Source organism: Eumetopias jubatus, unplaced genomic scaffold (assembly GCF_037043125.1).
Source record: "Eumetopias jubatus isolate StellerSeaLion01/CBP00866 unplaced genomic scaffold, mEumJub1_p1.0 scaffold_15, whole genome shotgun sequence".
Classification (NCBI taxonomy): domain Eukaryota; kingdom Metazoa; phylum Chordata; class Mammalia; order Carnivora; family Otariidae; genus Eumetopias; species Eumetopias jubatus.
In genome coordinates, this window is record NW_028274821.1 from 68,350,935 (window position 1) to 68,378,801 (window position 27,867).

At 39.6% G+C, this 27,867-nt stretch overlaps 1 protein-coding gene and 1 pseudogene across 1 annotated transcript in view; both read left to right on the top strand.

Moving 5' to 3' along the window:
• Positions 1-308: 308 nt before the first annotated feature.
• Positions 309-12,147, top strand: LOC114203570 (protein phosphatase inhibitor 2-like; annotated as a pseudogene).
• A 5,424-nt stretch (positions 12,148-17,571) lies between these two features.
• The window catches only part of TMEM38B (transmembrane protein 38B), a 56,889-nt gene continuing 46,593 nt past the window's right edge, over positions 17,572-27,867 (top strand). The window contains exon 1 of the mRNA XM_028108743.2: positions 17,572-17,794. Within this exon, the coding sequence (XP_027964544.1) occupies positions 17,683-17,794 (112 nt within the window). The 5' untranslated portion in view covers positions 17,572-17,682. The remainder of the gene's footprint in view (positions 17,795-27,867) is intronic.

Consider the following 27,867-nt stretch of genomic DNA (forward strand, 5'->3'; position numbering starts at 1 on the left):
ACTTGAAAAAAAATTTTGAGGCGTCGGCGTCGCTTCCGCGCTGGGGCAGTAGGCCGGCTTCTGTCCGCGGGCTGCGGTTAAGTGTCGGTGGTGGAGGGCGCGTGAAGAGCCGCCAGCCGCGCGGCGTCGGCCGTGGCGTTGGGGTCGTTGTGTCGTGACAACGACTCCGACCGCGACAGCAGGTGTGGCCGCTTTAGTCCCAGGCGGGCTCAGCGGCTGCCTGGCGAGTCTGTGCTCGTGCCCAGCCCTTTCCTTCCTGGACCCAGCGCCAAGCAGCGACGCTGAGCCGACCGCCGGAGCGGCGGGCAATGGCGGCCTTGACGGCCTCGCACCGGCCCATCAAGGGGATCCTGAAGAACGAGAATTCTACGACTTCCTCTGTGGTGGCCTCGGCCGAGCAGCGCGGCAGGAGTGTTGACGAAGAGCTGAGTAAAAAATCCCAGAAGTGGGTTGAAACGAACATCCTGGCGACATATATCCAGCACACAAAGACTATGGTTTAATGAAAATAGATGAACCTAGCACTCCTTACCATAGTATGGTAGGTGATGATGAAGATGCATTGAGTGATTCAGAAACCACTGAAGCCCTGGCCCCAGATACCTTAGCTAAGAAATTAGCTGCTGCTGAAGGCTCAGAGCCGAAGTATCGGGTTCTTGAACAAGCAAGCAGTGAAGACGAGGATACTGACCTCTCACCTGAAGAACAAGAAAAAAAGCGACAGTTTGAAATGAAAGGAAGTATCATCGCAATGAAGGACTGAATATTAAATTAGCTAGACAATTAATTTCAAAAGACCTACATGATGATGAGGAAGATGAAGAAATGATGACTATTGAAGTTGAGCACCTCTTCACATATTTATTAGTTATTTGGTTATCCTCTTCTCTGAATTATCTATTCGAGTTTTTGCTCGGTTTTGTATTGAAAAAGCTAATTGACTTTTACTTATTAATTTATATGAATTCTTTATATTTTGGGGGTAAGATTTTTCTGTTGGCGATAAATACACATAGCAAGTATCTTCTTCCACTTCATGTTAGCCTTTTTGTTCTCTCTTTTTGTTAAAGATTTTATTTATTTATTTGAGAGAGAGAGAATGAGAGATAGAGAGCACGAGAGGGAAGAGGGTCGGAGGGAGAAGCAGACTCCCTGCCGAGCAGGGAGCCTGACGTGGGTTTCGATCCCGGGACTCCAGGATCATGACCTGAGCCGAAGGCAGTCGCTCAACCAACAGAGCCACCCAGGTGCCCAGCCTTTTTGTTCTCTTAATAGTGTCTTTTGATAACTGGAAGTTCTTAATTTTAATGTAATCCTATTCATCAATTTTTTCTTTCATAGTCTGAGCTTTCTTTGAGGAAGTGACTTTAGGATAGCAAATCCTTTTTGATGCAACTCTTCACCCACCTGGGAGAAATCCTTGTGTGGCTCCTGCCCAGTGTTAGCCTCAGTGGTTTTACAACAGCGAGTCATCCATGCCTTGTCACTGAAGTGTTTCTTTCTTCATTGGCTTGACTTTTTTTTTCACCTGACATTTTTGTTCTGGTAATATGTTTGGCTATTTCCTGCTAATGCCAGATGACTAAACCTCATCTGATCCCCAGGTTAGATTTCTTAGTGTCAGCTATGATTTGACTGACCAGACTTGCCAATTACCCACTTCTAATTAGGTAGTCTCAATGTCTCTATATCTAATTTTATCCCCAGTCTCTCTCCTAGTTATGAATGTGTAACAACTGTTGGCCCAGTTGTCCTAACCTCTGTCTGGTAGGGAATGTTCTCAGCCTTCTTTAGAGTATGCTCTGGCTAACTTTTTTTTTTTTACTTTGGCACCTCAAAGTTAGGTGAATTTACAGGATTGGAGGCCCTGTCAAAGACTTTTCTGAATTGAACTGGTAGACTTCAATGTAGATGGCTTCTAGCTGAGAAGATGTGATAAGGAAAACTCAAGAATGTGACTTTTGTCAAAGCAATAGCATTGTCTTCATGTATTAAGGGAAGCATTGTTATTTCTATTTGGGCACACTTACTATTACAATGTACAATGCTAAAGAGAAGGAAATAAAAATAAAAAACAATGGGGCGCCTGGGTGGCTCAGTCATTAAGCGTCTGCCTTAGGTTCAGGTCATGATCCTGGGGTCCTGGGATCGAGCCCCACATCTGGCTCCCTGCTCCGCGGGAAGCCTGCTTCTCCCTCTCCCACTCCCCCTGCTTGTGTTCCCTCTCTCGCTGTGTCTCTGTCAAATAAATAAAATCTTTAAAAAATAAAATAAAAAAACACAAACCAAAAGGGAGCAAATAAAGGAGAAATGCCTATATTTTTTCCTGGAATGCTAAAGACAATTTCACTGAACTTACTAAAGTCTGTCACCCCAGCATCCTTTTCTATTGCACACAGATGATTTTGTTCATTATTTAGGTTAATATACTAGATCACCAATTTGAGAGTGCTTTTATGTGGTAGGTACTTTTTTAATGAAATTAGGTCCCAATTGAATCATATTCATGATAAGAGAAAATTATTAAAGTCCTTATAATGCTGGTTAAGTAAATTCTGAATAATAACTGACATTTATTGAGGGCTTTCTATGTGCTAGGCACTGCTCTTTACAAACGTTAATATATTTAATCCTCACAAAACCCCATGAGGTCCAGAGTATTATGTTCACCATTTTAGAAATGAGAAAACTGAGGCACAGAGAAACTTTCCCAAGGTAGTTCAGCTAGCAAGGGGCAGAGCCAGGATTTGACTCAGGATCTCTGGCTTCAGCACCTGCAATCTTAACCACTATGCCTCTAAAATTAGTATAATCTATATAACTTCAGTAGTTAAGAAAGCAGTAGGAAAGAACGTCCAAGGTCCTTCCAAGAGATCTGAGTAGCATAGGGGAAGACTAATAGCTAAGATTTATCAAGCAGGTATGTTACACTGTCTCCCAAGATGAGAGTTTCCCAAGTGAACTCCTTGGTATAAAATGGAGAATGCAATTTGATATGCTGCTACTAGCTGGCTAAGCTTAACAGAGAGCTAAGGAGATGCAGGGAAAGACTTTCCTGTTATGATTTGATGGGCTCCATTTGAAAGATGAGATAACATATTTATTGAGTGAATGAACATTATAAATAATCTGATAGTCCAGCTGACTGTAGTGGAGATAGGAAAAGATTTATACAGAGTTCTCCATGCTGGATTGCCAGTTCCATGAACTGCTTGAAGGGGAAAAAAAATAGATTTCCATGTTTAAAACACTTTGGGAAATTATTCCCTGCTTAGATAATCATAATGCCTATAAGAAGTTGTGCTGTTATTAAAAATATTCTCTTGGGGCACCTGGGTGGTTCAGTCGGTTAAGTGTTGGACTCTTGATTTTGGCTCAGGTCATGATCTCAGGGTCGTGAGATTGAGCCCCTGGTCAGTGCCACACTCAGTGGGGAGTCTGCCTGAGATTCTCTCTCTCTTTCTCTCTCTCCCTCTCCCTTTGCCTCTCCCCCTGCTTGCATGTGTGCATGCTCTCTCTCTCTAAAATAAATAAATAAATCTTAAAAAAATATTCTCTTTAGCTTTTCTTTTTTTCAGACTAAGGAGACTTGTTACTAATTTTTCTATGCAAAAACATAAGAACGTGGATAATAAATACTAATAGGTCTTTACATTTTACAGATTTTACATCTAACATGATTTACACAGATTTACAAATATTCAAAAAACATTCAGTGATTGAAGCAGTCCCTGGAATATACATTCTGTCCACAGAAACATATACAATTCCACTAACTGACAGAGACTTTAGAAATAGACCTGGAAGATATGTAATGTAGATACATTCTGAATGAAAGCTAGATAGCTTTGGGCTCAAGCAATGAAATATGTATTTATTGTCAATTGTCCTATAAGGGCAGCTTTACATTGGGTTAATTTGCCTCAGTGATTGTTACTGGACAGAGACCACCTGCAACTGCATTAACCCTCTCTATTTGTACTTACAGACCCTCTTCACCATTCATTCCCTGTTATTTGGACACACTTCTGCATCTCTAGGTAGGATTCCTTTGGTGTGCCCAAAAGTCAGGTGAATATTATGTTCTCATTCCTAATGTTTTGGTTTAATCAACCTATCTACACAGATCACTTACATTTTGTGAGTTCTTAGCTTTAGCTACATGCATTTTCTTTCAAGCCTCCCTCATTGACCTCATTTTCTAATCTCTCTCTTTTGCCTATTTTCTGGTGTAATAAGATGTTAATTGGGACTTATTATCTTGGAACTCCAGCTAGCGCCCCTAAGACAAAAGATGTTCCCTTCATATTCTAAAGAGAGGAGGTGGACCATCTAACTGGGACTTAATTAAAGATAACAACTGGTCCAGGGAGAGGCGGAGCAAGATGGCGGAGGAGTAGGAGACCTGGATTTCGTCTGGTCTCAGGAATTCAGCTGAATAGGGAACAAACCATTCTGAACACCTACAGACTCAACAGGAGATCGAAGAGGAGAGTAGCAACAACTCTCTGAACAGAAAAGCGACCACTTTCCGGAAGGTAGGACGTGTGGAGAAGTGAATCCGAGGCGATATTCGGGAGGATAGACGGCGGGGGAGGGGGCCTCCATCGGCCGCTTCTGGCAAGTGATAGAGCCGCGGAGCACAAAATCGGAACTTTGGGAAGTCGGCTCGGCGGAGGGACGTCGCTCTAGTGGTTAAGCGGGAGGTGGAACCCTCGCGGGACAGTGTGGTCTCAGGATCCTCGGGGACACAGAAAGACTGGGGGTGCCTGAGTGTGGCAGAGCTCCCGGGAAGCCGGCTGCAGAGACAGAGCCGAGGCACAGGCTCTCAGCTCGGGTTTGCCATAAACTGTGATCCGTGGCATAATCGGGCCACTGCTCCTCCAGCAGGGACCCAACAAGCGGCAGATCCGGGGAGACTCCCCTTCCTCCCCCGGGAGGAGCGGCACAGGAGCGCACTGCAGGGATCTACTGGGTTTGGAGACTCCACACGGGGTCGGGTGCCAGAGATAGAAACGCTTGGTCACAGGCCGGGTGAGCACGGAGTGCAGCTGGAGACCGGGGACACGGGAGTGACTGCTTTTCTCTGGGGGCGCACTGAGGAGCGGGGCCCTGAGTTCTCAGCTCCTCTGAGTGGAGACTGGGAGGCCACCATTTTCACCCTGGTCCTCTAAAGCTGTACCAGAGCTTGCAGGGAACAAAAGCTCCTGAGAGCAAACCCGAGCAGCTTGCTTAGCCCGGACCCACAAGGGTGGGGCAATTCAGCCTCCGGCAAAGACATTTGGGAACCACGGCAACAGGCCCCTCCCCCAGAAGATCAGCACGAACAGCCAGCAAGCCAAGACCAAGTTTACCGATCAAGGAGAACGGGAGAACTCCAGCGCTAGGGGAATACTGCACATAGAATTCATGGCTTTTTTTTTTTTTACCATGATTCATTAGTTTTTCAAAGTTAATTTTTTTAACTTTTTTTTAAATTTCTCTTTTTCCCTTTCTCAACCAACATCTTATCAATCCCTTTTTTTTTAAAAAAAACATTTTATATTTTTCATTTTTAGAGTCATATTTTATCCCTTCATAGTAGTTACCCTTATTTTTGGCGTATATATATCAGTTGTTCTCTCTTTAAAATTTTGGAGATACAGTTTCTTCTAACAGATCAAAATATACCCTAAATCACTAGTGTATGGCTTTGTTCTAGTCTCCTGCCTGATCACATTCTCTCCCTTTTTTTTATCTTCTTCTTTCTTTTTTCAAACAACTTCTTATCGTATCAATTCCTTTTATAAAATCTTTTATGATTTTAATCTTTACAGTCATCTTCCATCCCTTCATTGTATCAACCCTTATTTTGTACATATATAAGTCTTTCTTCCTTTAAAATTTTAGGAGACACTTTTTTTCTAACAGACCAAAATATGCCCAAAATCTAGTGTGTGGCACTGATCTGTGCACTAGCCTGATCATATTTGATCATATTCAGTTTTTTTTTGTATTGTTCTGTTTTTGTTTTTAATCTTTTTCTTTTTGGTTTTTTCTTTCTTTCTTTCTTTTCTCTTTCTTTTTTCTTTCTTTCCCTTTCTTTTCCCCTGGTTTCAGGTCTTTTCTGATTTGTATAGAGTATATTTGCTGGGGATGTTGTTAACCTCTTAGCATTTTGTTCTCTCATTCATCTATTCTCCTCTGGACAAAATGACAAGACGAAAAAAATCACCTCAGCAAAAAGAACAAGAGATAGTACCGTCAGCCTGGGACCTACTCAATACGGACATTAGTACGATGTCGGACCTAGAGTTCAGAATCATGACTTTAAAGATACTAGCTGGGCTTGAAAAAAGCGTGGAAGTTATTAGAGAAACCCTTTCTGGAGAAATAAAAGAACTAAAATCTAACCAAGTCGAAATCAAAAAGGCTATTGATGAGGTGCAATCAAAAATGGGGGCACTAACTGCTAGGATAAATGAGGCAGAAGAGAGAATCAGCGATACAGAAGACCAAATGATGGAAAATAAAGAGGCTGAGAAAAAGAGAGAGAAACAACTACAGGATCACGAGGGCAGAATTCGAGAGATAAGCAATATGATAAGATGAAACAACATTAGGATAATAGGGATCCCAGAAGAAGAAGAAAGAGAGAGAGGGCAGAAGGTATATTGGAGCAAATAATAGCAGAGAACTTCCCTAATGTGAGGAAGGAAACAGGCATCAAAATCCAGGAGGCACAGAGAACCCCTCTCAAAATCTATAATAATAGGTCAACACCCCGACATCTAATAGTAAAATTTACGAGTCTCAGAGACAAAGAGAAAATCCTGAAAGCAATTCGGGAGAAGAGACATGTAACCTACAATGATAGAAATATTAGATTGGCAACAGACCTATCCACAGAGACCTGGCAGGCCAGAAAGGACTGGCATGATATCTTCAGAGCACTAAATGAGAAAAATATGCAGCCAAGAATGCTATATCCAGCAAGGCTCTCATTGAAAATTGAAGGAGAGATAAAAAGCTTCCAGGACAAACAAAAACTAAAGGAATTTGCAAACACGAAACCAGCCCTCCAAGAAATATTGAAAGGGGTCCTCTAAGCAAAGAGAGAGCCTAAAGGCAGCACAGATCAGAAAGGAACAGAGACAATATACAGTAACAGTCACCTTACAGGCAATACAATGGCACTAAATTCATACCTTTCAATAGTTACCCTGAATGTAAATGGTTAAATGCTCCAATCAAAAGACACAGGCTATCAGATTGGATTAAAAAACAAGGCCCATCAATATGCTGTCTGCAAGAGACTCATTTTAGACCCAAAGACACCCCCAGATTGAAAGTGAGGGGGTGGAAAACCATTTACCATGCTAATGGACACCAGAAGAAAGCTGGGGTGGCAATCCTTATATCAGACAAATTAGATTTTAAAACAAAGACTGTAATAAGAGATGAGGAAGGACACTATATCCTACTTAAAGGGTCAATCCAACAAGAAGATCTAACAATTGTAAATATCTATGCCCCAAACATGGGAGCAGCCAATTATATGAGGCAATTAATAACAAAAGCGAAGAAACACATTGACAGCAATAGAATAATAGTGGGGGACTTTAACACCCCCCTGACTGAAATGGACAGATCATCTAAGCAAAAGATCAACAAGGAAATAAAGACTTTAAATGACACACTGGACCAAATGGACTTCACAGACATATTCAGAACATTCCATCCCAAAGCAACGGAATACACATTCTTCTCTAGTGCCCATGGAACATTCTCCAGAATTGATCACATCCTAGGTCACAAATCAGGTCTCAACCGGTACCAAAAGATTGGGATTATTCCCTGCATATTTTCAGACCACAGTGCTTTGAAACTAGAACTCAATCACAAGACGAAAGTTGGAAAGAACTGAAATACATGGAGGCTAAAGAGCATCCTACTAAGGAATGAATGGGTCAACCAGGAAATTAAAGAAGAATTAAAAAAATTCATGGAAATCAGTGAAAATGAAAACACAACTGTTCAAAATCTTTGGGATACAGAAAGGCAGTCCTGAGAGGAAAGTATATAGCAATACAAGCCTTTCTCAAGAAACAAGAAAGTTCTCAAATGCACAACCTAACCCTACACCTAAAGGAGCTGGAGAAAGAACAGCAAATAAAGCCTAAACCCAGCAGGAGAAGAGAAATAATAAAGATCAGAGCAGATATCAATGAAATAGAAACCAAAAGAACAGTAGAACAGATCAACGAAACTAGGAGCTGGTTCTTTGAAAGAATTAACAAGATTGATAATCCCTGGCCAGTCTTATCCCAAAGAAAAGAGAAAGGACCCAAATCAACAAAATCATGAATGAAAGAGGAGAGATCACAACCAACACCAAAGAAATCCAAACAATTATAAGAACATATTATGAGCAACTGTATGCCAGCAAATTAGATAACCTGGAAGAAATGGGTGCATTCCTAGAGATGTATCAACTACCAAAACTGAACCAGGAAGAAATAGAAAACCTGAACAGACCTATAACCACTAAGGAAATTGAAACAGTCATCAAAAATCTCCCAAGAAACAAAAGCCCAGGGCCAGATGGCTTCCCAGGGGAATTCTATCAGACATTTAAAGAAGAATTAATACCTATTCTCCTGAAACTGTTCCAAAAAATAGAAATGGAAGGAAAACTTCCAAACTCATTTTATGAGGCCACCATTACCTTGATCCCAAAACCAGACAAAGACCCCATCAAAAAGGAGAATTACAGACCAATATCCTTGATGAACATGGATGCAAAAATTCTCACCAAAATACTAGCCAATAGGATCCAACAGTACCTTCAAAGGATTATTCACCATGACCAAGTGGGATTTATCCCTGGGTTGCAAGGCTGGTTCAACATCCGCAAATCAATCAACGTGATACAATACATTAACAAAAGAAAGAACAAGAATCATAGGATCCTCTCAATAGATGCAGAAAAAGCATTTGACAAAGTACAGCATCCTTTCTTGATCAAAACTCTTCAGAGTATAGGCATAGAGGGTACATACCTCAATATCCTAAAAGCCATCTACGAAAAACCTACAGCGAATATCATTCTCAATGGGGAAAAGCTGAGAGCTTTTCCCCTAAGGTCAGGAATGCGGCAGGGATGTCCACTATCAGCACTGCTTTTCAACATAGTATTAGAACTCCTAGCCACAGCAATCAGACAACAAAAAGAAATCAAAGGCATCCAAATCGGCAAAGAGGAAGTCAAACTCTCACTCTTTGCAGATGATATGATCCTTTATGTGGAAAACCCAAAAGACTCCACCTCAAAACTGCTAGAACTCATAGAGGAATTCACTAAAGTAGCAGGATATAAAATCAATGCACAGAAACAGTGGCATTCCTATACACCAACAACAAGACTGAAGAGAGACAAATCAAGGAGTCGATCCCATTCACAATTGCACCGAAAACCATAAGATACCTAGGAATAAATTTAACCTAAGAGGCAAAGGACCTGTACTCCGAAAACTATAAAATACTCATGAAAGAAATTGAAGAAGACACAAAGAAAGGGAAAAACGTTCCATGCTCATGGATTGGAAGAACCAACATTGTGAAGATGTTAATGCTACCTAGAGCAATCTACACATTCAATGCAATCCCCATCAAAATACTATCCACTTTTTTCAAAGAAATGGAACAAATCATCCTAAAATTTGTATGGAACCAGAAGAGACCCCGAATAGCCAGAGGAATATTGAAAAAGAAAAGCAAAGCTGGCGGCATCACAATTCCGGACTTCCAGCTCTATTACAAAGCTGTCATCATCAAGACAGTATTGTACTGGCACAAAAACAGACACATAGATCAATGGAACAGAATCGAGAGTCCAGAAATAGACCCCCAACTCTATGGTCAACTCATCTTTGACAAAGCAGGAAAGAATGTCCAATGGAAAAAAGACAGTCTCTTCAACAAATGGTGTTGGGAAACTTGGACAGCCACATGCAGAAGAATGAAACTGGACCATTTCCTTACACCACACACAAAAATAGACTCCAAATGGTTGAAAGACCTAAACGTGAGACAGGAGTCCATCAAAATCCTAAAGGAGAACACAGGTAGCAACCTCTTCGACCTCAGCCGCAGCAACTTCTTCCTAGAAACATCGCCAAAGGCAAGGGAAGTAAGGGCAAAAATGAACTATTGGGATTTCATCAAGATAAAAAGCTTTTGCACAGCAAAAGAAACAGTCCACAAAACCAAAAGACAACCAACAGAATGGGAGAACATATTTGCAAATGACATATCAGATAAAGGGCTAGTATCCAAAATCTATAAAGAACTTATCAAACTGAACACCCAAAGAAAAAATTATCCAATCAAGAAATGGGCAGAAGACATGAACAGACATTTTTCCAGAGAAGACATCCAAATGGCCAACAGACCCATGAAAAAGTGCTCAATATCGCTCGGCATCAGGGAAATCCAAATCAAAACCTCCATGAGATACCACCTCACACCCGTCAGAATGGCTAAAATTAATAAGTCAGGGAACGACAGATGTTGGCGGGGATGTGGAGAAAGGAGAACCCTCCTACACTGTTGGTGGGAATGCAAGCTGGTGCAACCACTCTGGAAAACAGTATGGAGGTTCCTCAAACAGTTGAAATTAGAGCTACCATTCGATCCAGTAATTGCACTACTGGGTATTTACCCCAAAGATACAAATGTAGGGATCCGAAGTGGTACGTACACCCCAATGTTTACAGCAGCAATGTCCACAATAGCCAAGCTGTGGAAAGAGCCAAGATGTCCATTGACAGATGAATGGATAAAGAAGAGGTGATATATATACACAATGGAATATTATGCAGCCATCAAAAGGAATGAGATCTTGCCATTTGCAATGACGTGGATGGAACTCGAGGGTGTGATGCTGAGTGAAATAAGTTAATCAGAGAAAGACATGTATCATATGACCTCACTGATATGAGGAATTCTTAATCTCAGGAAACAAACTGAGGGTTGCTGGAGTGGTGGGGGGTGGGAGGGATGGGGTGGCTGGGTGATAGACATTGGGGAGGGTATGTGCTATGGTGAGCGCTGGGAATTGTGCAAGACTGTTGAATCACAGATCTGTACTTCTGAAACAAATAATGCAATATATGTTAAGGAAAAAAAGAAGAAGATAGCAGGAGAGGAAGAATGAAGGGGAGTAAGTCGGAGGGGGAGACGAACCATGAGAGATGATGGACCCTGAAAAACAAACTGAGGGTTCTAGAGGGGAGGGGGGTGGGGGGATGGGTTAGCCTGGTGATGGGTATTAAAGAGGGCACATTCTGCGTGGAGCACTGGGTGTTAATGCACAAACAATGAATCATGGAACACTACAGCAAAAACTAATGATGTAATGTATGGTGATTAACATAACAATAAAAATTAAAAAAAAAAGATAACAACTGGTTCAGAAACCTTTTCTCCCAATACCCCAACATGTCAACAATTTGAAAGGAAATTCATAGAAGGGAATTCAAAGGTTTGGAGTGTTTGCTTTTCTACTCCTCTCTCTGTGAGGAAGGAGGTACACAGCTCTCCCCCAAGGCAATTCAAACTCTATTTAAACAGATAAAGGGTTACTTTTTCTCATGTAACAGTAAGCCTGAGAGAGATAGCTGATATCTTCAGTTATCTGCTATTTTCTTGACCTTCTCCCATGGTTACAAAATGGCTGCTACAGCTCTAGGGAGAAAGAAAAGAAGGCCCATCTCAAGGGCACAGTTTACCTTTGTAAGAGAAGTGACATTGTTTTCACTGATCTGTTTGTCTCTTCTTTTATTAATATCACAATGTCTTGATTACTGCAGTTGAATAGTAAGTCTTAAGGTCGAGCAAGCAGTGTCAGTCCACCAACTATGTTCTTCTTCACTTTGTTTTTAGAACCACTCCAACAGACTCCCTCTTCATTTTCATTTGCTGATATTCTAATACCCCTTGCTGAGAGGCTGTAAAAGCCATATTTAATGTTTTAATTCAATGTGCAATGTTGGATACACCTGTTGTGTTAGCCATTTGATGGTGTCTGCCATAGATGTTGGGAAGCTTCGCTATGTTGAGGTCTGTGGCATCATTGTGGAACCCACAAATGCACCCCATGAATAAGTCAGCACTGGGAGCCTGCCATAAAGAAATACCAATAGCCAAAACAAAACCAAAAACTATAACCAACACTTGTTAACTAGAAGGCCTTTGTTCTTTTTCTGTAATTTCCCTACCTTCTACCTGGACTTTGGAGGGCACAGAAGATGGAAGGGGCAGAAGATGAGGAAAGGTAAAAGACCACATACCCGTTTCTTCCATAGCAAATTTCTGGGCTAGGCAGACCAAGCTGATGGAACATGAGAAGCTCTGAATTAGATGCAAGACTGACAATTTAACAGTAGTAGACTTTAACATTTTCATTTAATTTTATTTTTTAGTATCTTTAAATGTCAAGAAGCAATGGGATCTGCTGAGATAATGTTAAAGGATGGGAAGGGGAGATCTGACATAGGATGATAGTTGGGGGTTTTGTCTGAAGGAAGATAAATTCACTTCCTGATTGTGTTCCACTAAATTCAGCCCCTTCAACAAACTGGTTATTCTAGAAACTACAAACTCCTTTAATCCTGACCATTGACCCACTGCCCTGACTCCTAATAAGTCTTCCTGGCTCTTGTCTGGTAGCCTTTTCATTGCTGTAGGGGTGATGAATCTGTTATTAAAAGACAAATTTAGGAGGAATATTTGGTGTCTGCAGGACAGGAGAAAGCCCAGGAGGAGTACTTAGGAGAGACTGAAACAAGATAATTATAAATCCTGGTTTGCCACTGACTGCATTTTCGATCTCTCTGTAGCCCTGGGTTTCCTACTCTGAAGTAAGTGGACTAAAGAAAATTATTGTAATAGACACCTCTAGTGATGGTTGCCTAGCTCACTTTGCTTTCAGGACATTGCCTCTGATACCTAGCAATGCTCTGGGTCCATGTGACCCAGCCTCCCTTCAGAGCTGGTTAAGCAGGAGAGGACATCTGTATCAGGCCAGCAGTCTGTCTTTCCTGCAGTATTGAATAGGGGGACACAGAGATGGAACAATGTTGACATTGACTATCATTAGTAACTGAGAGCAACCCACCCCCACCTGCTGCTGCTGGCCTCAGAAATGCCCAGCTTCTTGCTCTTCTTGGGGCTTAATTGGCTTAAATCTTCCTTGGCTTTCATGAGATTCCTGGTAGTTTTTCAGTAAAGCCCTCACTTTGTTTAAGCTGCCCCAAACTGTTCTCTACGACTTGCAATCCAAGGTAAATTTTTTAAAGGGTCCATTCAACTTCTACAATGTTATTATTCTTTGATGTAATGGTACCTGTTAATCTTGAACAGAGGTGAGTTGTAACCTTGGGTGTTGGTAACCACAGACACCTGGCAGCTATGCACTGGTGGGTGACTGCCATTTTGGTAGTTCTTACACTCATGAATATTAGAGATATTCTTTTTAATAATGTCAGATTTTTAATTAGGTATATTTGCATTTGTTACACAGGGAGAACATTTTTCATTTGATAGTTTATATTAGAGGTATATGTCATGTTTATAGAAAAGAATTAGCTTCCAGGGCAAGAAATAGGTGAGCCAAATAGTATTTTACAATTCACCATATCAAAAGGCATAGATACATACTGAGTCTAAAAAGTTAAGTGTATACTCAAATTGGTTTATCACTTAAATATCATGCACCAGCATCTCACTGAACTGATTGAATGCAGTGGGTATTTTGAGGGCAATTGATGTTCTTTAGTTAATTCTCCCAGATAATGCTGGATATTAAAAAAGTTGAATTCAATTTAAATATATTTTGTTGTAAATGTCATATAATATTATATTATAATTTGATACGGCATAGTTATCAAATACTTATCAAAAGAACTTTAGAATGAAAATGTTTAGCTGGAGTACCAAGGGTTTTAGAAGCATAATAAGCCCCTTTAATATGAAACCTCCTAACTATGGACTCTTTATGGTTCTTTAAAAAGTTACTGTTGTTGGGGTGCCTGGGTGGCTCAGTCGGTTAAGCATCTGCCTTCAGCTCAGGTCATGATCCCAGGGTCCTGGGATCGAGTCCAATATCAGGCTCCTTGCTCAACAGGAAGCCTGCTCCTCCCTCTCCCTGTGCCCCTGCTTATGCTCTTTCTCTCTGTCAAATAAATAAATAAAATCTTGAAAAAAAATTTACTGTTATTGATTTCCCAAAGTGAGAGGCATGCCACTCAGTGGATAGAAAGCAGTATTGCAGAGAAGAAATAGCTATGATTACATTTCGAAATACTAGTTTTTGGGATTTTGCCAACTTGATGGGTTGGGTGAGCAAGCTGAGACTAAGAAGGGCTACGTGAGTTGTTCTAGAATTACTTTTTTTTTTTTTAGAATTAACTTGATGATTAATGTTAGTGGCATGACTGTAATGTTTGTACAGAGGCACAGACTACATAAAAATTATTTATTTATTTATAACAGTAGTTCTGAAGGAGGGGCATTTTCACCCCAGCCTTCCACTGGGACATTTGGCAATATCTGGAGACATTTTTGGCATGCGTGTGTTACTGGCATCTATTGGGTAGAGGTTAGGAATGCTGTTAAACATCCTATAATGCATAAGACAGTCCCCACGAGAAAGAACTGTCGATGGGATTGTTGTTGAAATAGCTGGTTTATAAAAATTAGTTTCACATGTTCTTTTAACTCAAATGCTGGCTTTTTAGTCAAAACTCTTCTAGATGTTCATACAATGAGGCCAGCTTTACTTTCTAATAGATAAGCAATACTTTATAATACAGATTCATTTTTATCTGCAATGATTATTTAACTTTGTAAACTGCTTCCAAAAGTCAGGAAAAGTTTGAATTTTCATACATAATTTCCCCCAATCTTGCCTTTCTCTGTTACCCATTCAAAGTCTTTCTTCCTTTCATTGCTCATTTCCTTCTATTCTGGATTATTTTATTAGACTAAATAACTGAAGCACTGACCAGAAGCAAATATAGTGAGCATATTTAAAATTTGGATAGAACTTATCTTTTTGTAGGATTATAATTTCATTTCCTTTAGATTAAAATTTTTTTTTTCTTTAGACTCTAGGCAGATGGAGACCCAGCTTATTCTCAGTTTTTGAAATGAAACAAGTTTCAGACTATTAGGGGAACCTGAAGTGATTCATTTCTTTCTGTTGGAATTAGTCTGCTTAGGGTAAGTAAAATGTTTGATTTATCTGCTTTAAAAAAAAAATCTCTGATGCTTTTTATGTTGTCCTATTGGTATTAAAATTGATTTAATTATACATCAGAATGATAGTGGCATAGACTGTCATTGGAGATGTTGTAAAGATTTCTTCATACATACTATTTTTTTAAGTCCAATGACAAAACACATATTTTGTGAAATTTAAGACTGTCAAATGTAAAACCTTTTGGGAAATAATATCCAAGTTCTGCCCCTAAGTTCATAACACTACAATTCCAAAGATAAAGGAATGTATAAAAAGCATGGAAAGAATCAACGGAAACATGGAAGTATAAATAATCACAGGTATTGCTTTTTTTCTTTAGTTTTGCTAGAGATCTAAAGACCTTTCTCTATGGAAAGTACTTGCTTAGAAAACCACATATGAAAAGTTTTTTTAGCAAGTCTGTCCTTTTTTTGTTTTTTAAAGATCTTTCATTTATTTTTTTGAGAGAGAGAGAGAGGGAGAAAGAGAGCACCAGCAGGGGGCAGGGTCAGAGGGAGAGGGAGAAGCAGGCTCCCCGCTGACCAAGGAGCCTGATGCAGGACTCGATCCCAGGACCCCAGAATCATGACCTGAGCCAAAGGCAGACACTTAACCAACTGAGCCACCCAGGCGCCCCATGTTCTTTTTTGATAAGTAATAAAATATAGAGATTTACTACAATTTTCCCGCCTTTTGAACATTTAGTGTTTAGGAAGGGGCCTCTAGCATCCAGCAAAATGCCTGGTCCATAGCAGACACCCAAAAAACATTTGTTAAATGAATTAAAACAGACAAATATTCAGATTTTTAAAAAATCTATTTAAGTCTCCTTTGGCAGTGCACATTCCCACAAGGCTCTAACCTATCTAGCAGCTCATTATGTATGTCCAATTTCCTGGTTACCAGCATGACCTGTTGACACATCAAATAAAAAAATGTGCCACACTAGACTTGTGCTTTTCTTACCCAAACCTGCTTCTCCTTGTTTCCTGTTTCTTTGAATGTAACTGTAATCCTCCTACTCACCTACTCCCCATATCCAGCTTATTCTGCTTCTAATGTATGTTTCCCCATCTCAGTCCCTGCTCCTGTTGTCCTCAGCCTCTACTACTTTTTGGTTGGGTCAGTGAATACCCTTTGGTTTTCCTTATCTCTAGTCTCTTACCAATTTATTCCTAAACTTATTGGTTGATGGCACATTACCCCCCACCTCCAACGAAAAGGGAAAAACCCAATTTAGTATAATGGCTAAGATAATGGATTCTGGCTCTGATTTTTGTGAGCATAATGTAGTGATCAAGAGCTTAGATGAAGCCAAACCACATAGTTTATGGTACGCCATTCAAAGATTTTTTTTTCCAACCTCATTTCTCACTTAGTAGTCTAGCCAAAATACCTGCATTTATCTCTCATCTAGCCTTTAAAGGCCAGTTCACCTTACACTTCCCTGAAATAGTCTTCCCTCTTCTCCAGAATTGCCCTAGCATGGCACCTACACTTCTCACTACCAGCTTTGTACAAATTAGAAATTAGAATTAATTTTTTTTTAAGAATTAACTTGATGATTAATGTTAGTGGCATGACTGTAATGTTTGTACAGAAGCACAAATTATTTATTTATTTATAACGGTAGTTCTGAAGGAGGAGCATTTTCACCTCACCTCAAAAATTTTTTCAACTCTTGGGAAAACACTAGCTTATTGAGGGCAGGATATGGTTGTATTCTTTTTTATATCTCCACTAAATCACGGTGTGACTTGCACATTACGGTTGCTTGAGAAATGTTAGGTGAATCAATTTAAAGAAATTAATCCCACTCTGAACCTCTACCCTTCTAGACTGCATAGGTTTATCCAAAATCATAGAACTTTATATTAAAAAGGGTGAATAAGATGTATGTAAATTAAACCCTTAAAGCTGACTTAAAAAAATTTCTTGAGGACCCAAAGAGTCCTCAAAACTTTACGTGGGTTACATGATCAATACTTAGCATATTGGAAGTTACAACAGAAAAACTTAAAATAGTTCTTTACGTATTCGCTTTAAAGTAATAAATGTTAACATAAGTAATGTATTTTTAAAATCATTACGTATGTTATGTTCATCTGCCCGTTCTCCTGGATCTGGCACAGCTTCCAGCACGAAGATGCCAGACTCTCACTTGGGAGACCCAGGCCCAGCCCCTCCGGAACAACAGGGGAGCCGCTCACTCCGCCCACTCTCGGGACACGCGGCCCCGCCCCAAAGCGCGCCGGCGCCCGTCCCAGGGCGCACGCGCAGGGCTCCTCCAGGCCGCGCGGAAGGGCGCGCGGCCGCGGCAGCCCCCTCCCCCACCTTTCGCTGCGCTCGGCAGAAATCCGTCGTCGGGGTTGCTTCGCCTGCTGTGGTCCGTCGTCGTCATGGATTCTCCGTGGGATGAGCTGACCCTTGCCTTTTCTCGCACGTCTATGTTCCCCTTTTTTGACATCGCCCACTACCTGGTGTCCGTGATGGCGCTGAAGCGTCAGCCGGGTGAGTGCCGGGAGCCGCAGACCGGCCCCCTCACCAGAGGACGGCCTGAGCCGCCTGAACGGCCGAACTGCCAGTGTCCCAGAGTCCTGTAGTCGAGCTGGAGGGGCGCCGCAAGCCGACCCTTCCGACCCCTCAAGCGCAGGTGGGGAAACTGAGGCAGGGAGCGCGGTGGCCCCGGTATTCGTCAAAGGAGGCGCGACCTTGGGTCCGCGACGCCGGGTCTGGGGCAGGTGACAGGGAAGCCGCCGCGGCATTTGGGAGCCCGGGTCCTGCCTGCGCCCGCCCAGGATATGCGCCGTCTCCCGGTGGTACCACCGCTTCCTTGGAAAGTACAGTATTTGAAAGTCACCGGGGGACTGAGCTCCCGGGGACAGCAAGTGGGACTTGGTCGCTTGGAATGAGTAGTTCTGAAAGTTGTATCAACGCTTAAAAAGCCTCAAGCAGGCACATCAGATTCCCCTTAATGCAGCGCTCTGTCATCTTGCTTAGCATGCTGGATCCCCGTTTACCGTCGTATGAGTGGCACCGTCCAAGAGTCCCTGTCTGTAGCCTGGGGGTAGAGTCTGAATACAGCATTTTGAGGGGTTTTTTTTTGTTTGTTTTGTTTTTTTTTTAGTATACGGCCAGGGAGCAATATTTGTATTTTCTTGTATTTTACATTTAGGGTATGTTTGCTCCTGTACTGCTTTCTTTTTGCAGTTACTCTGTTTGCCTTTTGGTTTTATGGATCTCTTCTTTCTTTGAGTTGAGTCATTTATTTTCTTTTTCTACTTTCTCCCTGTTCATGCTGCCTGGTGCTATAGAGAGAGTTAAGGAGTGAGGGCTTGAGGAGGTGCTGTACCTCTTATGGACTGTTTGTTTTGTTTTTAAACTGTTTGGTCTCGGAAATATTTTTCATTTACATTGATGTTTGTAGCCCAGTCTAAAGCATTGTTTGGTAAAAGTTTTGACCTGGAAAAGGTGAATATTGTATTAAATCAGGACAGATAATCTGCGTAAGAAAGTGTTTCCCTGATTTGAAAAGAAGTACGTCATCATGCCATATTCAATATTTGAAATTTTCTTGTATAGGCTACATCAGGTTCTCAAAGTGTGGTCCAGGAACCCTTGGGGTTCCTGACAGTTCCAGGTCAAAGTTATTTTCATAATAATATGCAGATGTTATTTGTCTTTTTTACACTGATTTTCTCACAAGTGTACAGTGGAGTTTTCCAGAGGCTACATGACCTGTCACACGGTAACAGATTGAATACAGAAACAGATATGAGAGTCCAGCTGTTTTCTCTTTGAAGCCAGACATTAAAAGGATTTGCTAACATATAAAACAGTGGGACTTTTCTCATAAGTGTTTTTTGCTTTGGAAAAGTTATTTTTCATAAAGAATACATAATTTATGTTAACATTTAGTACAGTTATTGTTTTTATTGTTTTTATTTAAAAAAATTTTTTTTTAAAGATTTTATTTATTTATTTGACAGAGACACAGCGAGAGAGGGAACACAAGCAGGGGGAGTGGGGGAGGGAGAAAAGCAGGCTTCCCGCGGAGCAGGGAGCCGGATGCGGGGCTTGATCCCAAGACCCTGGGATCATGACCTGAGCCGAAGGCAGACACTTAACGACTGAGCCACCCAGGCGCCCGAAGTACAGTTATTATTTTTAAAATGAAAACATTAAGTACTACTTTAAAATTTTCTCAGTTGACAATTTCTAATATGCTAAATATTGATGCCTGTAACTCAAATAAAAGCTCTTTGGGGTTTTCAAGAATTTTTTTCAGGTCTGACTTTTTAACGGTTTAATTTACATATATTCACCCTTTTAAATAATAAAGTGTATGATTTTGGAAAACACATACAGACATATGATTACCACCACTATCAAGATACACAATAGTTTTATCGCTCACTCCAGATTCCTTCCTGCCCCTTTGTAGTCAGGCCTCCCCCAGTCCCCGCAACCATTCATCTGCTCACTAATTTTTAGGGGTGCAAGGAGTCCTGAGACCAAAAAATTGGAGAAGCACTGGACTAATTGAATGCTAAAACATAATTACACATGGTGTGAAAAATATTTTACATCCCAGTACCAGTGCTTGTAAACAGGTAAAAATGATAGAATTCATGCAAAAGAGTGTACCTTTTTAAGCTTTTGCCAGAAATGTCTTAGACTGCCTGTTTCTTCCACAGTATTTGTTTTTACCCCCTATTGTTACTGTTCTTAAATATCTTGTTATTCTATTCTAAGGATCAGAAAAATAGTTTTCATTTGCATCTGTCATGGTTACTGAATGTGTGCTGCTTAAGTTTATTGGCAATTTGTATTTCCACTTCTTATTGAGTTGATCATATTGTTTTTCCTATTTAAGTTGTAATGTAATACATTTTTTAAGATGATAAATCAGGGGTGCTTGGCTGGCTCAGTCAGAAGAGCATGCAACTCTTGATCTCAGTGTTGTGAATTCAAGCCCCATGTTGGGTGTAGAGATTACTAAAAAAATAAATAAAAAGTAAAACTTAAAAAAAATGACGAATCATCTTTACATTCTTGGGATAAACTCTGCTTGTCTGAGGTATTATTTTTGTTTGTGGTATTTTAATGCATAGGGATTTTGATTTGCCAATACTTTATATAAATTTTTACTTAATTGGTAACTTTTTCTTAACTCCGTTGACTTATTCTCTAGAACTTTAGACCAATAGTATAATAAAGCTACAATTCATCCATGTAGTACCAGGATTCTTCTTTTTAATCTCTCAAGCATGTTATTCCTTGAGTCTCTTGACTTTTGGAATGTGCTCTACCACTGCCAATACCTCATTCCTCACTTTCCTACTAGTCTCTACCTAGATCTTAAAAAATGCTAGTGGAAACAAGAGGGTAAAGGGGATTAACTCTTTCTGTGGTGTGAATAAGGACAGCATCCCTTTTTTGTTTGGTTCAGGCTGTAGGCCTTCAAATCCATATAAAGATGATGGTTTTCCCCTCCTTTTCCACATGACTTGTGCTTCAAGCAAAGACATCAGGGTACTTAATAAACTGGGTTGTTATTTATTTATTTATTTATTTTAAGGTTTTGTTTATTTATTTGACAGAGAGAGCACAAGTAGGCAGAGTGGCAGGCAGAGGGAGAGGGAGAAGCAGGCTCCCAGCTGAGCAGGGAGCCGGATGTGGGGCTCCTCCCAGGACCCTGGTATCCTGACCTGAGCTGAAGGCAGATGCTTAACTGACTGAGCCACCCAGGTTCCCCTGTTTCTTATTTCTTAATTTACCTCCATTTGTAAATAATTAACTTTAGTTCCTCCTAAACCTTGGCATCTGATTATCTATAGTTTTTAGTTTTAGTTAGTGGGATAGATTTTGCTTGTTTGTTTTCCATTTTCCTGGGTATTTTATTAGGAGGTTAGAAGATGCTGCCTTGAGGGCTATTAGTCAGAAACCATTTAACAGAAAGTTTACATCATCAACTTTAATCTCTCTTATCTTACATTTTTAATCTGCCTTCTCTCTTTTGTTATTTAAACCATTAAAATAAACACATTTCTTCAGTCATACATTCATAATCCAGTTGCTATTTTTTTTTTTTTTAAGATTTTATTTATTTGACAAGAGAGACACAGCGAGAGGGGGTACACAAGCAGGGGGAGTGGGAGAGGGAGAAGCAGGCTTCCCACCGAGCGGAGAGCCTGATGCGGGGCTCGATCCCAGGACTCCGGGATCATGACCTGAGCTGAAGGCAGACGCCTAACGACTGAGCCACCCAGGCACCCCTCCAGTTGCTATTTTCTGTAAGACTTCCTGAAAATTTAATCTACAATTATTTCTACTTGATTTTTATACACAAAATCTATTTTTCTCCTTAATTCTCCCATCACTATTTTGCTAACCTTTCTCGAATCACAGGGAGTTCAGTTAAGCAAATATTTATTGAAACTCCACTGCATATCAGGCACTATGTTAGATATTGAGGATACCACGATGAAAGATGCTGTTGTAGCCCTAAAGGAACTCAGCTGTGCTATTGTCCTCTTATTTTTTTGATAGTATCACATAAGGTTTTGCTACCTTTCCTGTACAATAATAATACTCATTTCAGATACATGCAGAAACATTGTATCTTAATTCACATCCCTTTAAGGTAGGTATCATTGAACTCATTTTACAGATGAGGAATAGCCTTACAGGAATAAAATAACCGTATTTAAGTCACATCTGTTAATAAATTATGGAGTTTGGTCTTTGGCTAATTCCAAAGTTCTCAAATATTCTGTGCTCTCTTTTTGCAGGTCCATTTAATGTTTCTGGTTTCTCAATATTTAGCAATTTCTCAATGAGCTTTCATTTGACATGGTTATTTTCTCCCATGATTTCTGTCATTTCTTTATCACCAGTGAGTTTCTCCTTTGCTTTTAGGAATTAAATCCAGGAATAAAGCTTATTATTTTTCCCCCTTCTAATTTGTGGGGAATGAAAGGATTAATGTGTCAGGAATTTGTTAGTTCTGATGATTCTGTAAAGGTGGCAGCATAGTTTTGCTGTCTTTATGAATCCATACATAAAAGCATACAGAAAAGTACAAAAATTGTAAATGCATAGATCAGTGAATTTTAAAAATGAGCACATCTATTTAATCAACATCTGGATAAAAATAGAACATTCATGAAACCCTAAAAGCCCCTTATGTGATATGTTAAAAAGTGACAGTGTTTCCTGCCCATTGTAGGGTGGAAAAGGATGTCTCAGAAATGACAGCTCACAATTTACTTCTATTAGTTTAGAGAATCTTACTTGAATATCTTTAACTTTTAAGTGAAAGAATATTTGATTGACATGACATAAAATATTGGTCAGGGAGTGTGGTGTGGTAGAAAGAGCTCATAAAATCAGGAGACCAGTGTTAAAACTCTTTCACTAACTTGGTAGTTTGGGATAAGAACTTAAAACCCAATATTTTTTTTTTTAATTTTTTATTGTTATGTTAATCACCATATATTACATCATTTGTTTTGGTGTAGTGTTCCATGATTCATTGTTTGTTCATAACACCCAGTGCTCCATGCAGAATGTGCCCTCTTTAATACCCATCACCAGGCTAACCCATCCCCCTACCCTCCTCCCCTCTAGAACCCTCAGTTTGTTTTTCAGAGTCCATCATCTCTCCTGGTTCGTCTCCCCCTCCGACTTACTCCCCTTCATTCTTCCTCTCCTGCTATCTTCTTCTTTTTCTTTTTTCTTAAAATATGTTGCGTAAAACCCAATGGAATATTATGCAGCCATCAAAAGGAATGAGATCTTGCCATTTGCAACGACGTGGATGGAACTGGAGGGTGTTATGCTGAGTGAAATAAGTCAATCAGAGAAAGACATGTATCATATGACCTCACTGATAGGAGGAATTCTTAACCTCAGAAAACAAACTGAGGGTTGCTGGAGTGGTGGGGGGTGGGAGGGATGGGGTGGCTGGGTGATAGACACTGGGGAGGGTATGTGCTATGGTGAGCACTGTGAATTGTGCAAGACTGTTGAATCACAGGTCTGTACTTCTGAAACAAATAATGCAATATATGTTAAGAAAAAAAAAGAGGATAGCAGGAGGGGAAGAATGAAGGGGAGTAAGTCGGAGGGGGAGACCAACCATGAGAGACGATGGACTCTGAAAAACAAACTGAGGGTTCTAGAGGGGAGGAGTGTAGGGGGATGGGTTAGCTTGGTGATGGGTATTAAAGAGGGCACATTCTGCGTGGAGCACTGGGTGTTATGCACAAACAATGAATCATGGAACACTACATCCAAAACTAATGATGTAAATATGGTGATTAACATAACAATAAAAAATTAAAAAAGAAACCCCAATATTTTATTTGTAGAGTGAGTGGGCTGGACTAGAACAACAGCTGAGCAGTGTTCCCTCCTTAGGAGTCCCAGTTTTGGTTCTTAAAGAGATGTTTGTTCACAGGTTTCTAAGTTTAAATAATTTCAACCCATCCTTTGTTTCCCCAGCAGTGGTAAACTGCTTTCTGTAGTTGATACTGCTGTGCTACCATAGGATTGACTTTTTACCTTTTCAACAATATAGTTAACAATTTTATACTTAACGTCTTTATAGTAAATTCTCTCTGTTAAAGTAACCATGTTTTTTCTCTTTCCTAACTGGACTCTGACTGGTACATAATCCTGGCAGTGAAGTTTAATTTCCTACTTTCTGGTTTGCCTATGTCATGTTAGGATATCTAAAGTACTGGCTACTTCCTGCCCGTAGATCCAGTAAGTACAGTGTCATTGGTGTAGTGGACCGTTGTGATGTATGGATTCCCAATATGATCACAATCTCTGTGGACTTTGTTGGAGAGTAGGAGAGTTGACATAGACCTAAGGCAGGACTGCAATAGTGTACTGTTCACGTAGCGGGGTAAAAGTAAAGTGTTTCTGGGGTTCCTTGCAAATTAATACGGAGAAAAAGGATTTGCTTACCAGGTTATAGGGGTTATGTTGCTTTGTTCCAGTAAAAATACTGCATCTTGAATACCAGCTGCAATCAGAGTCACTACCTGTACATTTATGATAATCCACATTTTCCAAGATCCATCTGCTTTACGTATAGACCAAATAAGCAAGTTAAATGGGATGTGATAGCTATCACCACCTTTTCATCTTTGATGTTTTTGGTTATGGCACCCATCTCTGTGGTATTGCTTTTTAAAAATACCTTGAGGAGGAGAAGAAACTCTAGGAGCTTCTACTTGAATGTTTCTACCATACTGATCCTTATTCCTTAGATAAGAGGATCAATATGGGCTTTGTGTCAGTTTCCAACTATGTCTCTTCTAGTTATACATTAAGGAACTGGGAAATAACCACAAGGTGGGTCTGTGGATTTACTTGGCCCATTATGATTCAGACTTGATCCAAAACGAAGTAGAATATGACTTTATTTTCTAGCTTTCATTTCATAATGAAAATATTTTGTTGTTAAAGACCATAGGTGCTTATGAGTGCTTCAAAACTCATATACTTTGCATTAGAGTAGGCCTCAATGTGACAAATTTTGCTGAGTTTGGGGGAAAATAATTCTATTGCTAGCATATCACAAATATCTTAACTCAAGGTAGGACAGTTTTTTGTCTTTTAAATATCAGCATGTTAAAAATAAAATAACATATCTTAACACAACTTGTTCCTTAGCTAAAGGAATACATCTTTGTTATAAAACTGAGAAAAAAATTAAAGCTATCATATTAACTATTTTTTCCTACTGAAAATTATTTATATGCTGGAAAGATATACAAGCTATTTCTGGTTAACTTTCTGTATTTTCACAGTTTAACTTCATGATAAACTAATTCTGGTACTGGTATGATATATACAAAGGAACATAACACCTAAAGAAATTTGTCATAAGATTGCTTCATACTGTAAAATGTGTACTGAAGAGAGCTTTATAGAAAGGCCAATTTGAGTTAGGGAAATTTTTCTAGCTGACATAATTTTGAAAATTAGGCAAAAAAGATTGATGTGAGGGGACCCTTCAATTCTGTTCTTTTCCTTTCTTTTTTTCTCTAATAAAATCTTAGTATCACTGATTAAGTCTCTTAGGGTTATGAGTACATTTTTAGAGCTGTGGTGTGTTTTCATCCCATCCTTGCAATAAGAACTCAAAAGAATTAGATCTTGGACTCAGAATAAAAGCATCCAAGGGTTGCATTTTGCCTACTTTTTCTGTGGGTTGTGATCAGTAAATAAAATAAATAAATCAACAAAGTGTCTCCCATGTACTAGGTAATAAGTGTGTTTTTATGTGTATTTCCTTATTTTAATCCTTATTTTATGAAAGTTGAAACTTAAGCCAAGAGGGTTTAGTGGTCCTACAAAGACGTCACAAAACTGGTATGTAATTACAGATGCCTCTTTGATTTGTGACAATACAAAGGGAAATTCATGGTAGTAAAATCATAATATCTGAGCTCTTGAAATACTTCCATATATTTTTCTGTCATTCAGTACATTTATAGAGCACCTACTCTATACTAAAGTGTCTTAGAATTTTAATAGGTAAGAACTTTATAATGGAGCTAACACTTAAAAACAAAATCTAGAATGTGATATGTCTTAAGAGGAAAGAATAAAATGTGCAAGTTGAGGAAAAAGGAGAGCTATTTTGACAGACTTAATCAGAAATGAATATTACATGAGCAAATCATTTGTATGAAATCATTTAGTAAATTTGATTCAGATTGTTTTAATGGTCAAAGGAAAAGCTGGGTACATTTGAATTTGGCTGAGTCAGTGAGTGGTGAGTATCAGATGGATGAAGGTAATGCTAAATCTCCATTAGAGTAATACCAAGGAACACAGAGGACGGACACCAGTGAGTATTCCTAATTGTATGTTTATTCAAAGTAATCAGTTACCTTCAAATGTGTTCTTCATAGTGACTGTGCTGTGATGGGCCCATTATGGCACACACACACACACACACACACACACACACACACACACACACGGTAGGGTTGGGAGAGAGTTAAGAGTAAGGGGGAAAAAGTGTGTGTGTGTGTGTGTGTGTGTGTGTAAATAAGCATAGGAAAGTCTGGAAGTTGTCTCAGACAACTCAGAATAGGAGTGTGATAGAATGGCAGAAATAGGAGAGGGTAATTTTGCTTTTTATTTTTATTTACTTATGTAATAATAGTGATAAGCTAATACTTAGTTGCTTACTATGTGCTTGGCCCCCATTCTAAACGATTTCAAAGTACTCACTTGTAATTGATCCTTAGTTGATCCTTATAACAACCCTGTGATGTAGGTTACTTTTTTCTTTACCTCTTCTGTGTGTATGTGTTTTTTTTTTAAGTTGTGGGAAAGCAAACAACTTGTTGAGTTCACATAGAGTATGTGCTGGTGCCAGGACTTATACCCTTAAGCCCTCTATATTGCTTTTTTTTTAAGATTTTATTTATTTATTTGAGAGAGAGAGAGACAGGTGCAGGCAAATGGGGGGAGGGGCAGAGGGAGAGAGAGAAGTGGACTCCCCACTGAGCAGGGAGCCAGGCCTGGGGCTCTATCCCAGGACTCTGGGATCATGACCTGAGCTGAAGGCTGACAGATGCTTAACTGACTGAGCCACCCAGGTGCCCCTCTGTATTGCTTTTCAACATGAATATGGTGCAGTATGGGAGCTAGTGACCATTACCTAAAGAAAAGATTATACTCATTTATTAGGCTGACTGACCAATGTTATAATTAGTCACCACTGTGTGGTGCTCTATTGCCCATACACATATTTAGGTAGGTCATAATATTTGGGTAGAGACATAGTGGTATCACATTTTATGTAGGGGTTTGGCTTTAAAGAGAGCATGATCATGTATTATCAAAATAATTCTTGAAAATTCTTAGGTTTAGGGGAAATTGCTACACTGAAGATTGATGTCCTGCCTTTTAGTACATTTCTCATAACTGATTTTTCTTCCAGATTGGACCAGGTCACCATTTCTTGAGTTAATCACCAGATGCATATCATTAAACCTTGGCATCACTTCATTTGACAGGATGGGTACACCACAGGAAATGCACATCTGCCAACTCATGTTCACTCCTGGGTACATTTTGTTGTGTGGAATGGTGGGTTGTACTATTTGACTTTTATCTCCTTTTTTTTTCCTGAGCACCTACAGATGAATTCCCGAGTATGATGATGTTACTCTACTGAACTCACACATACATTTATGTAGTTTGTTTTGTTTTTGCATAAATGTGCCTTTTCCTAAGAGATAACAACAGTTAATTGTTTGGTTATATATTCTTGCAGACCTTATTTTATGTATTACTTATATATGTACTGATAGAAATACATGGTTTTCTGTTTTCCCCCTGTAAATGATTTCTTACTGTACATATTATTTATATACATATGAATTTTTTTGTCATATTAGTGCATGTAAAGCTGCTACATTTTTTTAAATAGATGCATTGTATTCCACAGATTGGGAGTGACATAATTTGTTAAAATTTTGCTTAATTATACAATTAGTAAATGAACATTTTATTTAAAAGAATTCAAATATGATTAAACAATATAA